At 39.7% G+C, this 17,362-nt stretch overlaps 1 protein-coding gene and 2 long non-coding RNA genes across 4 annotated transcripts; 2 read left to right on the top strand and 1 right to left on the bottom strand.

Moving 5' to 3' along the window:
- Positions 1–3,366: 3,366 nt before the first annotated feature.
- Positions 3,367–13,528, bottom strand: LOC122067446 (disease resistance protein RPV1-like). The gene is made up of 5 exons (XM_042631301.1): positions 12,943–13,528; positions 7,916–8,972; positions 7,311–7,709; positions 4,278–5,876; positions 3,367–4,141 (listed from the first exon to the last, which is right to left on the bottom strand). Exons 1-5 carry the CDS (start codon positions 13,401–13,403, stop codon positions 3,638–3,640), a joined length of 4,020 nt encoding a protein of 1,339 aa, XP_042487235.1. The 5' UTR covers positions 13,404–13,528; the 3' UTR covers positions 3,367–3,637.
- On the top strand, positions 5,464–6,692 carry LOC122067447. The gene is made up of 3 exons (XR_006136738.1): positions 5,464–5,605; positions 5,691–5,914; positions 6,198–6,692. It is a non-coding gene; the product is annotated as an uncharacterized LOC122067447 (long non-coding RNA).
- Positions 13,529–13,719: 191 nt separating the features above from the next.
- On the top strand, positions 13,720–16,489 carry LOC122067448. Of its 2 annotated transcripts, XR_006136740.1 has the most exons (4): positions 13,720–14,010; positions 15,125–15,210; positions 15,896–15,991; positions 16,267–16,489. It is a non-coding gene; the product is annotated as an uncharacterized LOC122067448 (long non-coding RNA). The 2 variants fall into 2 exon arrangements; XR_006136739.1 differs by lacking the exon at positions 16,267–16,489 and having other exon boundaries at positions 15,896–16,241.
- The last annotated feature ends 873 nt before the right edge of the window (positions 16,490–17,362 follow it).

The following is a 17,362-nucleotide window of genomic DNA, read 5'->3' as shown; positions in this document are numbered from 1 at the left end:
ATTCATCCACATATGCATTATGATACAAGCATTCCATGAAACCATACAAAATCCCCTCACCTCGAGTCCTAGGTGATGATGGATAGTTGATGGTCTCGCGTCGTGTCTCGTCACCTCTTGGTTCTACTCCTAAAATACATAAGAATTTTAAGAAATAAATCACCCATAGAGAAATGAGACCCTAGGCACATGTTCTAACATCATTTCCTATTTCTCTTTTCTTTGAAATCATTATCAACTTAAGATTTTATAACTATCGAACTAATTTATATGTGGGGGATGTTCTCCCACCTCAATTAGCTTAGATTAAGTGTAATTAATGGTTTAATTAAGATAGGTTTACACAATGCATCCAAATTCCCCAAAGTTTCAGTCGCGACTAAGCTAAATTAGGGGATTTTGGTTGAGGGTTTATGTGGTGACCACGAATGGCTTATGTGGTCACCTCAATCCACTATACATGTAATTAATTTCATTTTCCCCAACCTAATTTTGGGTTTGAATGGTTGGGTATAGAGGGTTTGGGCAAAACCCACTATTTCTAGGGTTTAGTTACCCAGATTGGGGATTTTACTAGGGAGAGTTCATGAACTCAAATTGATCCATCAATCTTGCTAGGATATGTCTCATACACTAAACCGCTCACCCAATTTGTAGCCTTGACAAGTGGAAAGGTGAGTTTTAGAAAATTTCCTCATTTCTAGGTTTTGTGTTGCCCAAATTGGGATTCTAAGTGGGGATTTCCTAAAAGAAAGCTACCAAGCTTAAGAAAGAGTTGAAATGGAAGAGAGAGAGAGACAACTTCCTAGAAGGTAGAGAGAAAAAAATGGTTTACATTGAATGGGTAGATGCTCCCTTTGCTCCCCTCTTCTTCCTCCTCCCTTGCTCTTCCCTTTCTTCTTCTTCTTCTCCTTTCCCTCTTCTCTTGCTTTTAACTTGGTAGGAATGAAAGAAATAGGAAAGAGTCTCTATTCATAGTCACTTAAGTTAACTAACGGCTGTTTGGGAGAAAAATGCTTTTCACTTATTATCGGGTTAATTAGTCATTTGGCACTAATGGGCCCACCTCGGGGTATCTAGATACATTAATTTATCCCCCAAATATATTATCTCAACTATTGGGAGTGGTTTGAGGTGCACGGGTGCGAGGGCCCGGGCACCATGGCCAAATAATCCAGTTTTTGACTGGTATAACTCACCAGAGGATTTCACCGTTGAAAGCTGAATTGGTCCCTTTGTATGAAAATGATATTTAAGTTGAACAGGTACTTTCTAAGGTGTTTCCAGTATGTGAGCCCCACCCCTTGGTGTATTTTACTGTTAAAATTCGGGCAAATCTACAAGTTACTAGTGGTTGTCACTCGGGTTGCATCTCTTTATGTCCAAAAGTTTTAATTTGATCAGGATTTTGGGCACAGGTGTAACACCCGGTCTTGTTGCAACCCTAGTAGATACAGCTGCCACAACCAGAGCTTCAATAAATCGGCTAGTAAAAGTCAAGCTAAAAAATCAAGGAGATTGTCCAAGAAGTTTAAATCATTCCACACACAAACTAGTTGATTATCGAACAATAAAACAAAGAGAGAGAGAGAGAGAGAGAGAGAGAGAGAGAGAGAGAGAGGGCAGCGATTCACTAGGTTTGCCATAGACAGCTCTTTGATTGTCGTTTGCTGCTCGTTGCACCACTTGCTAGTTGTTGTTCGCCGATCGTCGTTGGTCGTTCCCACCTCAGTCATGGTTCGCTCAGAATGAGGTTGCAGGTGAGAGAAGATGGACTCTTTACTTTTTACTTATCATCGGATGGGTATAATGGGTAATTTACTCCATCAGAGGTAATATGGGTATTAAAAAAATTGAATTCTTAACGGCCAAAATATGATGGAGTCACATTTCTTTGTAATATTTGTCAACTGATAGGGGAAGTTTGTGTAATATTTGAAAACATAGGGGTGGGGATGTAATAAAAGCAAAAGATAGGGGAAGGGGATGTAAATTGCTCTAAAAAAAATCATGAACCTGACTGTCAATGCACTTTTCAGCTCTACACGGACTTGCACAATACAAATTAAAAACTGCTTCAGAGGAGACTCTAGAAATGAGGCTTCGATGCCTAAGTTAGATCATGGAAAGGTAAGAGAGGAGAGGAACGTAGAGTTTTGAGTGTGCTAAGAGTCCTACCCATAAATCTGTTATGCACCCTTTATATAGGGGTCAGAGGCTTCCCTTATTAACTGGTTGGTTGCTTTCTCTGGTGAGGTGGACCTGCCTATCATTGGTGGATCAGTCACTGTCCAGGTTGTGGCAGCCGGCCATGTAACGGTTAACCTCTAGTAAAATAATTGTCTAACTCAACCATGGTTAGGTCCAAAAATTGTTATGGATGTCATCTTATGGTCAGGTGTGGGATCTAGGACTCACGTGAGTGGTTGACATGGACAGTTGTCCTTACTTGTGGGGGTATGGTGTAAAGCTTAGTCAGGCCAAGGCATCTCGTGGGTCGGTAGGTCGGTCTTAAAGGTGACGTTCATACGAGGTTAGGGGATTCCTCGTTGCAAACGGGCTAGTGCCTGAGGTCAAAGTTGTAAGCACCGATCACATTTCATCGTGGTTGGTGTTAGAGGGCCCACCTGGGCTCCAATCTGGGCATCATTGGTTCAACATGGGACATTATAGGTTGGTGTCATTATGATATATCACTGACGAAAAAAAATTGGCTACTGTTCTTGTTGGCTGCAACCCTTGTTTGTAGCAAAAGAAATGAAATCTTGAAAGATATTTTTGATAATACTAAAACCTAGCAGAGATTTACCGACTAATTGAGGTGAACCTTAAAACCCAAGGTATCATTCACCCTCTAGGATGAACTGGAAAAGAAAAAAGCCTCAGCATAGAGTTGACTTGAGTTTGAGGTAAGCTGGGATTGCATGACATTGTGTGGTATATCCAGTGATCCACATGGACTTTTGCAAAATCCCCATTTCCCATCACAAAGTTCCAACAAAAGTGTCTACTAGAAGATAGACGAAAGCTTTGGGTGGAAGAAACATCCACCCATTTAGAGTAATTATTACTCACCCTTTCATCCATAATACTTCCACTGTTCTTTGATACCCATAAAAAATCACGAAGCCATCCATTAATAGTAATGGAATTCTGTGCAAAGTTTCTTCCCATGATATGAGTTACCACCCCTTGATCACTTATTCTACCCCAAACATCTGACTGCATTTTCCAACTGAAAGGAAATATTTACTATCGAAAGTACATTATACATTCTAAATAGACCTAAGAAGACTTGATCCCAGGCGGATACTTGATATGTCCCCCTTTTTGAGGTCCGTCACAAGGGAAACGAGCACAAGGATGACCAAAAGCCCAAAGCATGCTATGGTCTTCATTATTGTTCTGAAAGACTAGTGGAAGGGAAACAAAGCAACACAACGTAATACAGTTACTTAAAAAGTAAGTACCTGAAAACATACATAGACAGCACATAACATCAACAGTCAACAAGAACATGGGGAGGATTTGGAGAAGGAGAGGGAAAGATTCCCCATGTATGAAGTTACTATGTCTTGCTTCAACTCCCCCGTCCATCCCTTATTCACAAGAATTCGACCTCAAGGCTTTAAACTAATTACATGGAGCTGAAGAACTTCGCAAGTTTCTCTGAAAGTGATAGCTGGGTTTCATCCAATGATTCTTCATCACCATCGTAGTCGTCATCATCTTCAAGAACCAGATGGATCCCATACTTCTTCAGTTCAAGTCCAGCAAGAATTGGTGGTTTGCGCAGTGTCACCTTCATTTTATAGCCATCATGGAACAAATGAATTAGTGGATGCCATTCTGCATACCGACAGAAATAAAATTGATCTTCGTTCGTCTCTGGAACTCCAGGCAAGTAAAAAGTCGAACTGTACTTTTGTATGAGCATGTTATCAAGGATTTCTACTCGAATATCTGCTATTGTAGGGTATTCCACTCTCTGTATCTGTTGATCTATAGAGATAACAATACATATAACTACACCCTTGATCCTCCGGTTCTTGATGCTTGAAAAGCTTGACACTTCTGGAACAAACCAGTTTGGGATTTCGCTTCCTGGAGTGCTCAAGTAGCGCATATGCTTCAGAGTAACCTGCAATTGAACAATCTCATTAGAAGCAAAACCCTTTTTGTGTTCAAGCATTTATGCCCCACAAACATACACAGGATTCCTAACTAATTTGAAATTGTAGAACAAGATTGGAAATGCTAGCCATGACAAAGAGTACCTTAGAGAGTCTTTTCTTTACTACTTCATGACATGTGGTGCAGCCACTCATGTACAACCTTTTTAAGGACTTCAAGCATTCAAGGCCTGGAACATCCACTACTTTCTGGCAATTTGCAAGGCACAACTCTTCTAAATTCTCCAAGTTTGACAGATCAGATATAGTTTCCAGTGCAGTGCAATTTGCGACATCCACATGAACCAAACTGGAGGGAAGTGGAGGAAGAGACTTGAGCTCTGCACAATATGGCAAAGAAAGTTTTGTGAGGACAGAAAGCCCCCTCAGGCTAGATGGAAGGCTGCAGATATTGTTGTGGTCAAGTCGCAGAGTCTCTAATGATGACAGCTTCTCAAAGCCATCACGAATTGCCCCAGATATTTTGCAGTAACGAGCATCAAGCTCATATAATAATGAGAGATTCGAGAAAGAAGCTGGAAGAACCATGGACTTCTGGTGGCCTTCTTTTGCAAGTGCTGTACGTTCTTCAACATTTCGGGGCTCTTCTTTTGCCATTTTCAACGTCCTTAAGTTTGAAAGCTTTCCAAAATCTTCAGGGAGTACTGCTACAGAAGTTTCCTCCATTTGGAGCTGGCACAGATTGAGTAGTTTTCCAATTGAATCTGGAAGTTGCCTGAGTTGTTTACATTTGCTCACTTTCAAAACCTCAAGCTTCTCAATTGAACATATGGACTCTGGCAATTCTGTTATGAGGCAATTTTGTAGTCTCAAAGTGGTTAGATTTGACATCTCTCCAATTGAATTTGGTAAACAGGTAAGAGATTTACAATCAATCATCTCGAGCTTCTCAAGCATGTTCAAGTCTCCAATCTCATCTGGCAGTTCTGTGATTGGTGTCATATCCAGATGAAGTTCAACCAAAGATGCTAATAATCCAATGGAAGCAGGCAATTTGCTAAGGGACCTGCAATAAGTCAATGACAAGTACTCCAAATGGGAAAGGCAGCCGATGGAATTTGGCAGTTCTTCGATTGAACTATGACCAAGAAAAAGTTCTAATAACGATTTCAGATTGTGGAAGGAATCGGGAATTGCAGTGATTGATTTGCACCCCACCAAACTTAGTCTTTCAAGATTTTTCAATGATCCTATGGATTCAGGAATCTCTTCCAAAGCAGAACCATCAAGAGTAAGCTCTCTTAGAGAAAGTAATTTTCCGATGGAGATGGGTAGTTGCTTCAGTGACAAACAATTTTTCAGGTCTAGCCTCTCAAGTTTCTCAAGATGGAATATAGAATCAGGTAGTTTCACTATGGCAGTTCCATCAAGCAGAAGCTCTGTTAAAGACTCCATGGGCCTCAAGTCATCAGGTAATTTTTTCAGCTTGTAGCAACTAGAGAATATAAGCATTTCTAGCTTCCTCAACCTGGTAATTTCATTTGGAAACTTCTCCAGATTCCCGCATCTCCTCAGGTTAAAGTGACGTAACATGCTAAGATTCCCAATCGATTTATGGATCTCTTTCAGTTCATTACAACCTTCAAGAACCAGTTTTACCAATTTAGGGTGCTCAGAGAAATCAGGTGTAGCAGTTAGGTTATAGCAACGATAGAGATTCAGAACTTGCAGCTCTCCAGTCATCTGTTCAACAACAAAATCTTCAGCTATAAGCAATGCAGGTAAGTTTTGAAAACCCAAAATTAGCTGAAAAAATAAAAAATAAAGAGACAGACTGCTTCATTGCTGATATGTAGAAATGTTTCTTTTGGCCTTAGTATTCCATCAATGGCACTGAACTCCTTTGCTGATTTTCTCCTATTGATTAGACCCATAATTCTCTGCAAATGTGATGATCTCTGCCAATCTTTAGTTTTTTTTTTTTTTTTTTTTTTTTTGGGGTTTGAAAACTTCAGTCCTACTCATACCTGTGTTGAGGTTTTTGCTTTGATTTTCCGTCATTAGAGGACTATTTGAAGACCACTGGTGCTGCTCTTTGAAGTTGTTAAGTTGGAACCTAATTCCCCAGTGCAACCATGACTGTGGATTCTCTGTTTTAAGGTAAAGGCCAGCAACTAAATTTCAGTCATTACTCATCATCTGGCCATCAAAGTGGGCTGAAAATTTGAAGGTTGAAAGAACTATACGCATGCTGCCATTGACCTTAGCTAGAGTCTGATCTGATATGTGGTCCGAGAGTTCCGGATGGTTAATAATTCTAATACATAGTTTCTATTTATGTATTGCTGCTGTGTTGGAGAAACCATCCATCAGATTGTGGTAGATTTTTTAAGTTTTCAACTGCTGGTACTAGCCTCCCTTCAATTAAAATTTTGGGTTATTGTGCCTTTAGGATTGAGGAATACTGTCAACTTCTAAATCTGGCCTTGAGTTTCTATTTTGTGTATTGCTGATCTGGAACATCTGGCTATTGGAATGAATTGGTTTTTCATATGTTGATTAACTCATGGAGTAATGTTTCTGTCCATGTTTTGGTGCTAGCCTGTCATTTGGATGTGGAGATTTAATGCTGTTTCTAGACTGAAAGTTACTTTCTATTTTCATCCTTAGGCCATAACTTAGAATCCAACTACTGGATTGGACCCAAACTTTGAGAGGTTGAAGAACTTGATGTGACCTAGTTATACTATTAATTTGGGAAATTTGGAACTGATCTTGGATACTGGTTTGGGGAATATCACAGACCTTGGTCTGCTGGGAGTTCACCTCTACGATTCTGTTGTGGATAGGATTCTGAATTCTATGATGTTATTTTGAATCCAACAAGAACTTTGCCAATGGATTTGCAAATGTTTGTGCGATTGAGAACCATGTGGATGAGACCAAATGGTTAATAATGATCATGGATAACAGGATAAGACTAGGGTCCTGTGACCTGTGCTACATCACAGATTAACAGGTCAATAGACAAAGTTTAGGTCATTTGGTGGCATCTGTGTTCATCCATCACTTTCACAAGTGCAACCATGATCCTCCACAAAACATGTGAACTATAAGAACACCACTATAAACAATGAGATACAAAGAAAATGGTTTGATTTGATTAGTGAAACTTACCTTGTTCCGGTCCCACCACGGTCTTTGCCTCCATACTTGTTTGATCTTGCTCTCTGAGAGATCAAGTACAGCAAGTTTCCGAGGACAGAAGTCAGAAGGAAGAACTTTCAAAGGACATTTTTTCCATTGTAGCCATTTCAGATCAGGAGGGAAATGTTTAAAGGCTCCCTCCAAATTAACATTATCGATCTGAAGCAGTCTCAGGTTAACCATTGCTTGAAATGATCCAGTGCACAGCTTGGCCTCTTTATCTTTCTGTTGTTTTAAACCAAGAATGTTCTCAGGGATTTCCTTCAACCTTGTAATAATGGGATGTTTTGGGTTGCTGATCTTGGCAAGTTCTTTAGATTCTGAAATATCTCCAAAGTCAAGGATGATGCCTTCAATCCTTTCTGTACCCTGAAGTCAACCAAAAACTTCAAAAGGCTTAAAAAAACTGAGAACAGAAATATTGGCCATGAGATTAAAACTACTAAGCCAAAGTAGGATGGTTAGCAGTTATGTGATAATAAGACCTTGATTGGTTCAGCTTTTTTACTGAAGTTTCAATATAGAGGATTTTGTCAACACAAAGATTAAGGAAGAAAAAGTGTTATCATCCATACCTTGTGAGAATCCAAAACAGCCATTACATCATCATGATCCCACAATCTACTTCGTTTACCCGGATTTGTTGGGTCTTCTTTTTGAACTACTGCCTGTCCCATATCTCTAAGTTGATCATGCATCCACAAGGTATTGTCATTCGAAATCTTAATGAGAGATTTTTCAGTGAGGTCTTTGATTTTCTTCTCAGCATTGAAACCGCAACCCTTAAATATGTCAATTGCATTTTCTAGCTCCGTATCTTTCCCTACAAAGAAACATGCAATGTCAAGGAATATACATTTCTCTTCTTCATCTAGTCCATCATAACTTATCTTCAACACTTCTTGAAGAGTAGCTGGTTGAATGTGTCTCAACTTCTCCAGTGCGGCTTCCCATTCCTTCTCCTGTTTCTTATTGAACAATGAAGCACCAAATACTTCTAATGCCAAAGGCAGTCTTCCTGTGAGGGATACAATTTTCTCAGAGAGATGCAAGAAATTTTCCGCCGGTTTTCCTCTTCCAAATGCATGATAACTGAAGAGTTGAAGTGACTCAGAGGAACTTAATTCTTTCACATCATGGACAAAATTCACATACTTCTCTCTTAGAACTTCTTTATTTCTTGTGGTGATAATGATCCTACTTCCATTATAAAGCCAACCACCATTACCAAGTAGAGCATGAAGTTGCTCTGCATCATCAACATCATCAAGAACAATAAGAACTTTTTTCTCATTGTGCTCTTTACTAAGTTCTTGGTCAAGTTTCTTTTTAAGGGAAGCCAAACCATTATGTTTTCTTGAAGCGTCACTAATATTTGGAATGAAGAAACGACAGTTAAAGTACGCAGCAATCCGATTGTAAACAGCCTTAGCTAGGGTGGTCTTACCAACCCCACCCATCCCATGAAATCCAATAACTCGGACATCATTGGATCTCATGTCCAACAGCTCCACCAGCTCTGCTACTCGCAAATGGATACCAACAGGATATTTAGCCACACTCAGGGGATCATTATTCACTTTAGGCAATATCGACTTAATTATTTTTTGAATCAACCATAAATCGTCTTTCCTGCCAATTAACATTAGCACACAATAGTTATCAAGGCGACAAAGCAACAAAGACGATGGAGGATAACTAAAAATCGAGGTGCAACAACGCATCAAGGCATCATCTAGGCAACCAAGGCACCAGTTCAGGCTGAACCGCCTTATCGCCTAGACTTCGCCTTGATAACTATAATTAGCACATAGTTAATAGAAGTGACATGAGATGGAAGGAATCAAATACAATATGGTGCAGTGGTTTTCTGTCAGTGTGCTGCTAAAGTTTTACATGCTTCGTCTTGTTTTATTTCAATAGTTAACACTCTATAAGTAGTTCAGCCTTCAAACTAACTACACCCTCTTAATTTTTTTTTGGGTAGAAGCGTGACAGAGGTTGCTAACCCAACGAAATTGGAAAATCAGAACTACAACAGAAAACAATTTCATGTAAAAACAGATGAATTTTGACACATTCTCATGATATCCAATCCCCAGAACCTGAGTTTCAAGGCGGAGAGTCCTTCCATGGTCAAACAACCACAGTAAGACTAAACTACATAGACCAGATCAGGTTCACGTATGAGAACAATCTCATACGCCCTTGGTCCATGGATTTAGAATCCATTTTCTCTATCATCATTTAATAGATTTCAAATCCACGGACCAGGGACGTACGAGAATGTTCTTATACATGAACCTAATCTGGATTCATCATGGAGTGTGGTCCTACTCTCCGTCTTTAGGCCATGGGCCCACATAGCTGGTGCATGATAAGGTAAGGTAATCATCCTACGTGTTTTTTTTTTTAGGAAAATTTACCGCGCCACCTCCTAGAGAATGCCACAATTATAAGAACACCCCCTCTATTTCATCAAATTATACTCAGACCCCTACTGTCAGTGACTGTTAAGGAATATACCTTACATGCTGATGTCAGTAATTCTATTTTATTTTAAATACAAAAATGCCCTTATTAATTATGAAACACCTAAACTACCCATCTAAAAGTCCCCATCCCCAAATTGATAGATACTATATACCCTAACCCCAAATCGATACCTTAACGTTTGGAGTACCGGCGATCGTTCAGAGCACTGGCGATCATGGCGGCAATGGCAATGGACAATGACATGGAGGCACTCGTGGAAACCAGCTGGGCGGCGACCAGAAGAAAATGAATCCAATCACAAGATCGCCGAAGTTGGACTCCTTGAGCAAGCCAGAGTTGTCTCCGGTCTTCAAGCCTAGGAACTGAGGGGATCGCGCGGTTTGGAGGTGGCGGACCTGTTCCGGAATGACAACGAATACTCCGGTGCGGTCTTGGAGCCTTTGAGCCTCGGAAGGAGAGAGCTTTGCAGAGATGGATATGGAAATGCTACAAAACTACACTCCTGCTCTTTGCAGCTAAGATATACAATATTAAAAGTAAGGGGAATCATAAGCCATCAGCAGATCAAATGAGATAAGCGTGTTTCACATGTAATGGCCGATGGACTCTATAATCTCCAATAGAATTTAGAATTCAGAAAAATTGCAACAAAGCAATAGATTTTGTCACTTGAAACTCCAATTCAAAGCAATAACCAGATCCCGCGCAAAAGCGTACAGTAAATTAGAGAGAAAATGTTCACGGAGAGACTAAATCAAAACATTTCTCCGAAAAAAGACGGAAAAACAGAGAGTAGCAAAATGAGAAGCAACCAGATCTCACCCCGAAAACTTCTCCTTCGCAAGATAATTTCTTACTGACAATTGTCGGAATAACCCTAATCGCGTTGCCGTTGTGAACGAAAGTTGTGGCGGTGACCAACTCGGATATAACAGTGGTGGCGGCAGTTTTACTGCCTCGCCTGTTCTTGTTACCAGTGGTAGCGTTGGAGGTGATGCTATCCCAGTCAACAGCTTGGGGAGCTTTATTTTGGGAGTTATCTGTAGAGACGTCAGCGGAGACCTTCCTTCTCTTTCGAGGCCGGACAGGCATCTTAGATGCCGAAGAAGAATTCTGTAGAGGATAGTGGTGGCATTCGGTTGAAGCTGAGAGGAGTATTATCGGGCAGGGGCTGGGTTTGGGGCAGGGGTGGAAGCTGAGATTGAGAGTGAGGCTGAGTATGTACAAGTAGGTGCATGTACCAATAGGCAGCAAGTGTATGTATTAAAATATTGCCTAATTTATCATCTTCTTCGACTCTGGGACACTTTGGAACTGGGACAATTCAAGAAGTGCTCCTCCCCATCTCGTGAGGTTATCTGCATCGAGCGGATTCTTGGCATAGTTCGCCTCCGCTGTCCTTCGAGCATGCTCGAATAACGCAAGTCGATCAAAATCGTTCTAAGGCATTTCCATATCCATCTCTATATACGGACAATGGCTCAGAGGAAATGCAAAGGGTAGGGAGGCCGGAGGCGCCCACCTTTGGCTTGGGATCTACGTCTACCTTAACCAGTAACCACCACTAGTCCACCACTATCACCAAATGCTTACTCTCTTTCTTTGATCTCAGCTAACTAACCTACGCCATATGATCACCTCTTCCTCTCTCTCTCTCTCTCTCTCTCTCTCTTTCTCTCTCTCTCTCTTGAGAGGAAGCGACCCCTTCCAATTCTGGGTTCTCGTTTCCCTTCGTCATTTTTTTGTCTGTGTAAGTCCTCTCCCATTCTTCTGAGATTCCTGCATTTCTCTCAATATTTAGTTCTTGGTTGGAACATATGAGGCGACCATCTTCGATTTCAAGTAAATTTCCTAGTTCTCTAATGATTCTCGTTGATTTTCAGTTTTTGTCAAGGTTTTCGGGACGGTGTGGAGAGAAGGAGATAACAGGAGAATGAAAGGTTAAAATGGAAAAGAGGGATATTTTGGGAATAATGAAAATGAGTAACATATCAGTGTTTTACTTATAACGGTAAAAGTGTTATTTCATAGTATTTCTTAATAGTAACTGATGTTAGGGGGTTTGAGTATAATTTGGTGAAACAGAGGGGATGTTCTTATAATTGTGGCATTGTCCAGGGGTGGCACGGTAATCATATTTTTTTATTATTATTTTGGAATAAAGTTTTTTGTCTGCAAGTGAATTTGCGCCAGACATAAGGGGTGCACAATGACTATCATGCCCCTCTTAGGTGTGCGCACCCCTATGTGTGGACACAACACAAGGGCCTCTCATGTACAGAAAACATTAAAGGCAATCATTTTTCTATTTAACAGTAGGGAGAAAGAACCCAGCCGGTGTTATGTGGGTACAAAAGGACCATGCTGCCCCTTACCCCATGTGCCCTCCCATTGATCCCATGCACATGTGTAGATTACACTAGATTGGCAGGGTTTTCTCTCTTAAACATAATGATGTATATATTTTTTCCAGTAAAATATAATCATGGTAAATAACAAGTAAGATTATTATTATTATTTTTTTTTAACAGGTTTTCATTGTTTGATGTTACTAAAGACAAAATAATCAACGAACAAATCTAGATTTTTGTGGGAAGGGTGACGTGCAGTGAGCATCCAGTGGATGAAAGGGCCAACCATGCACTCCCAACCGTTGGATGGTTGTCGCACCTCACTGCTCACCTATTTTTTTTCCCAACAAATGCACATAATCACATAAAACTATGAGCAGAAAGTTACCGCTAGGGTCCCAACTGAATTCGGATTAGGTTCACGTACGAGAACAATCTCGTACATCCCTGTTCTATGGATTTGGAATTTATTAAATCAAGAGAGGACTCCAAATCCAAGGACCAAGATGTATAAGATTGTTCTCATATGTGAATTTGATCCAAGTTGGTTGCAGCTTGTATTCACGGTCAAAAAAATGGAATCTTGAAAAGGGTATTTTAAAAAATACAAAAGTCTTCGACGTTAATGGTGAACCAAAATGAATAGGGAATTATTCCATTTATTTGACTGCAACCACTGGAGCCCCCGGAGACAGCAGCTAATTTTTTTTGGGAGGGGGAGGGGAGCTAGAAACGAAAGCAGGGAGAATATATACCCGATATTGGATTCCCAACCCTTCTTGTCCCCAGCTTCTTCCATAGCTTTTCTCCATCGCCGGACCTTTTCTTCTCCATAACGTCGCTCGTGGCATAGAAAATCATCTTCGAAGGGGCCCTTCTGCCTGCGGACGTCGGAAGGAACCACTTTGTAGAACACCGGAAGCAACCGACGCTTGGTTTCCAATATCTGTGCCAGTTCTTCTAGACGCCACGTCGACGAAGCGTAGTTCTCCGATATGACTGCGATATATGACGCCGATTCCTTGATCGCCGCCGACAGGATGGGGGCGAGATCATCGTCTCCTCCCTCGAGACCCTCGTCGTCGAGAAAGGTCCGGATATTGTTACGTACGAGCTCTTTGTATAAGGTGTCAGTAAAGTTGTGGCGAGTATCGGCGCGTCTGAAACTCAGAAACACGTCCCATAGGAAAAATTCTTCTTGGCTCTCCTCCATCATTTCCCTGCTCTGATCTTTCTCTCTTCAATTCATTCTGCTTACATCAAATAGATTGGGAATTTGGTCTCTGCCCTAAGTAACAAATTAATTTAGTTTAGTGTGGCCATTGAAGAGTTCAACCACTATGGATTATCACAGTGGGTACTTATAGTGGTTCAAAACGGTCCTTCTCAGCGAGGTATAGCGTATCTTGAAATGAGGTATTTTTTCTGGTAAGGTATAGCGTATCTTGAAAGAAAAGAAAAGCAAGAACCCTGATTTTCTTCTCCCCACCTGCGAATCCCAACTTAGCATTTCTTCTGATTTCCTCTTATATGGAAGCCCTTGAATCCTTGGAAGAAAAGAAAAGCAAGAACCCCGAGTTTCTTCTCCCACACGAGTCCCTATCCCCTCCTTACAGGCGGTGATCGAAAGCTTGTTTTTTGAAGCAATTGAAAACCCCATTTGGTCGAGATTCCTGAGGTGCAGAACGTTAAAACTTAGGGCATGCCCTAACTCCCTTTGTTAATGGTCAGGTTGGCTCTGTAGTCGTTCGTCCACCCATTTGGTAAAGGCGTTCATCCATGGAAGCTCCGGCAGCTATTCACCCTCACCTTCGTAAACACAGGTATGATTTGCCTCCCCCCCCCCCCCTCTCTCTCTCTCTCTCTCTCTCTCCGCCTTTGCCTTCTCCAACTGAAGCTTTGTGGATTTTGGTTCCATATTATTTCATATGATTCTTCAATATTTGAGTAATTTCTGAAAACAATATAATTACTGTAACTCTATATTTCCGCTTAAAGCATCTCTGGTTCCTTGTTAGTTTGGGTACCGGAGGTATGCATTTTCAGATCTATTGTTTGTTTTATTAAAATTTGATACCTAAGATCAATTTGGTAGTTACTCTACCATCCCCAGACCCATTTTCAGACTCCCACGTTTGCATAAGTTTGTAAATCTTCCTTGTAATTTTGTTAATTAAAGATCGATATAGGCACACTTCTCTCTGTGTTTCACAATTGATTCTTTTTTTGGTTTAATTAATTTGATTTAATTAAAGGTCTACAATGCAAACAAGGTCCACCAAGTTTAAGGTTGATGTGGGCATCCGAATCCCCTTATGAAAAACCAATGCACTATTTCCCCTCCTTCAAGGAAAAAAAAATGTACAGCAGATTATAGTTTTCCAGGGTGAACTGTTAACATCAACTGAGTTCTGTTCTCCTTCATTAAGGTCAATATATCATGTTCAGTTATCAAGCCATGAATATTAGTGATACCCTTTTGGCAATTTTGATGGGCTATCATTTCATAGAGCATTGGGATGAGGGCAATCAAATCCATCTTGTGGATAAATGGTTTTGATAATCTCCTTTAATGGTGGCCATATGATCATGGCATGGTAAGTGTCATAATAAGATGAAAAATATCAGCAGAACATGTTATAATACTTGATAAGCTTGTCTTCTTGCTCAATTTACTTCTATGCACTGGTATTATACTTGTTGTGCTTGTATGATGTCACAAAACAAGTGGCTGCTAGATCCTCTCAAAGTTTTATTGTGAGTGGATCATACGGTTCCTGTCTAATCTGTGATTGAAAGCTTTACTAAGGGCGGAATGGAATTAATTGTGATGGAATTGTATTCCATACGCCTTATATGAGTTCATTAAGTACTAACAAGTAGCAGATGGGTGCTTTTTCTTGATAGTGTGAGCCTAAAATCTTTGTTCTTTGATAGGCTGGACAAACATGATGAAGAGTGATGTAATGATGATAGGCAGAATTGATTTCATCATTGTTTCAACTATCCAACAGTAATGAGATGTCAGTAAATTTTTTGCAACAGATCTTTTTGTAGTTTGATTTCATGGTTCTTAGTTTGATTTTATGATTCTTACACCGCTAGGACTGTTAATCACAACTGAGCTTGACTGTTAGTTTCACACTTTTATAGAGTAAATTTTCTTGCACCCAATTTGAAGAAAATTTTCTGGGAAATTTGAATAGTAGTTCAACTTAATATGTAGGTGCAGGATGAAGAGTAAGCTTCATTCTCAAGAGAAATGAAATGGTTCATCTCTTATCCTCTTGCAGGTGAAAATTTAGGTGGTCACGTTTAGAACTCAAGCTATGGCATATAATCAACTTAACTGCATGGATTTGATTTATGTTGACTGCTAGCATTTGAATGTAGACTACAGATTTACCTTCTTACAAAACTTGAGCAAAGCATGCCCTGGATAAAATTATGACAGCAAGGAACATATGCAAGATGGATTCGTTAGGATCATGTAGTTTTAAACATAGATTAATAATGTAGGTCTACGGATATAGGTAGTGAATATTAGGCTTACCTTGATTTGGCTCCTACTAATACATGTGCTTGAATTATACCGGGTATTGATGCCTAGGGTAAATTATTTTCAGAACTTGTATTTGGCAAGTTGCATTATTCATCTTAGATTTGCTGCTGAAGCAACTGTATTTAATTATTTGTGTCATTTTGCAGTGGTAGACATCATCTTTCTTGACTCCCCAGTTGGTGTTGGCTTTTCCTACTTAAACTACTCCGAGGATGTTCTGAACAATGCAGATAAATGAACTGGTATAACTTGAGAATCTTTGATGTGAATTAGGGAAAAAACAATTAATCTTGGAGTATATATGGTATGGAGCTTCTTCTTGGAGAATTAAAGACTGGTCATTGTACATTGGAACTGAATAAACAATAAACTACTATATTGTATTTGTAATGCATGTGGGAAATGCTTTGACCAATGATTTCACTGACCATATGGAAGTTTTCCAGTTTATGTGGTCTATGGGTTTGATTTATTGGTAACCTACAAGCTTATGAACCTCTTTTGTTACTTCGAATAGTTTATTCACACCTCAAGCCAGTGTACTAAGGATTTTGATATTAAAAGTGAAGAACTTGGAAACATCTTACTGATCATGCAAGGAGTGCCATGGGTTGAGCTTCTACAAATATCTTAATAACATCACATGGTTTTTACTTTTGATTAACTTGACTGTAGTGGTGAAATTCTACTATAATAACATCACTTGATTTGTGTCTTCTTGCAGTTTTCTGAAATTCTACTCACTCCAAGATGAAGTAAAATTATGTAGAATAAGTTAAAATGGCATTCTTGTTGTCTTATTGCATATTTACTTGACAACTCTACTTCATGGGTCTTTAGCTCAATTGGTAGAGCACTTGGAACATGCACATGTCTGGAGCATGTTTCAAGAGGATGGTGGTTCGAATCCACTAAGACTCTTTTGGTTTAACTATTCATAGCAAAGTTAGTTAAGGCAATCATGTAGAAGTCATGGTCGTTGCAGTAAAGAATTTTCAAAGAATACTTAAGAGGAGCTATTAGATATGTGTTTTTCTTGCTAGTGAATGTTTAGAACTTGCCACTTGGCCTATGAATGAGTATCTTATTTCAATGAGATTTGCATGGTATTAATATTCTTGCCCTTTATTCGAGCATTTTCTACTTTATTACTAGTTGGATACATTGTTTCAACTATTGTATCGGTTGCATAGGATCAGTATCGGTAAAGACTGATGGATCGGTTGCCCGAATTGTCTTAGGGGTAAAATAGTAAAATTATACTTTTTTCGAAAAAGCAAGGGCAAAAGTGGCTGATACGTAGTGATTGACTGTTTTCAATTTTGTGAAAATCTACTCACTCAAAGAAGTGAAATTCTGTATAAAAAGTAAGAAATGGAATTCTTGTAGTCTTATTGCATCTTTACTTGACAACTCTACTTTCTGGGACTCTAGCTCAATTGATAGAGCACTTGGAACATGAGCATGTCTCAATTATGTTCTAAGGGGATGGTGGTTCGAATCCACCAAGACTCTTTTGGTTCAACTATTCACAGCAAAGTTAGTTAAGGCAATCATGTAGAAGTAGGTGTCGTTATGGTAAATAATTTTTAAATAATACTTTAGAGGAACTA

This window comes from Macadamia integrifolia, unplaced genomic scaffold (genome assembly GCF_013358625.1).
Source record: "Macadamia integrifolia cultivar HAES 741 unplaced genomic scaffold, SCU_Mint_v3 scaffold2912, whole genome shotgun sequence".
NCBI lineage: Eukaryota > Viridiplantae > Streptophyta > Magnoliopsida > Proteales > Proteaceae > Macadamia > Macadamia integrifolia.
The sequence above is the reverse complement of the archived record's forward strand: the minus strand, read 5'-3'. Positions and strand labels throughout refer to the sequence as shown.

What these genes read in the sequence shown, in the direction of transcription:
- LOC122067446 (XM_042631301.1), bottom strand. Translation starts at nt 13,403, where the DNA reads ATGATGGAGGAGAGCCAAGAAGAATTTTTCCTATGGGACGTGTTTCTG. An exon ending in CTGTTTTGGATTCTCACAAG is followed by an intron (nt 7,710 to 7,915) that starts GTATGGATGATA and finishes GGTTGACTTCAG; the next exon opens with GGTACAGAAAGGATTGAAGG. An exon ending in TAAAGAAAAGACTCTCTAAG is followed by an intron (nt 4,142 to 4,277) that starts GTACTCTTTGTC and finishes GTTCAATTGCAG; the next exon opens with GTTACTCTGAAGCATATGCG.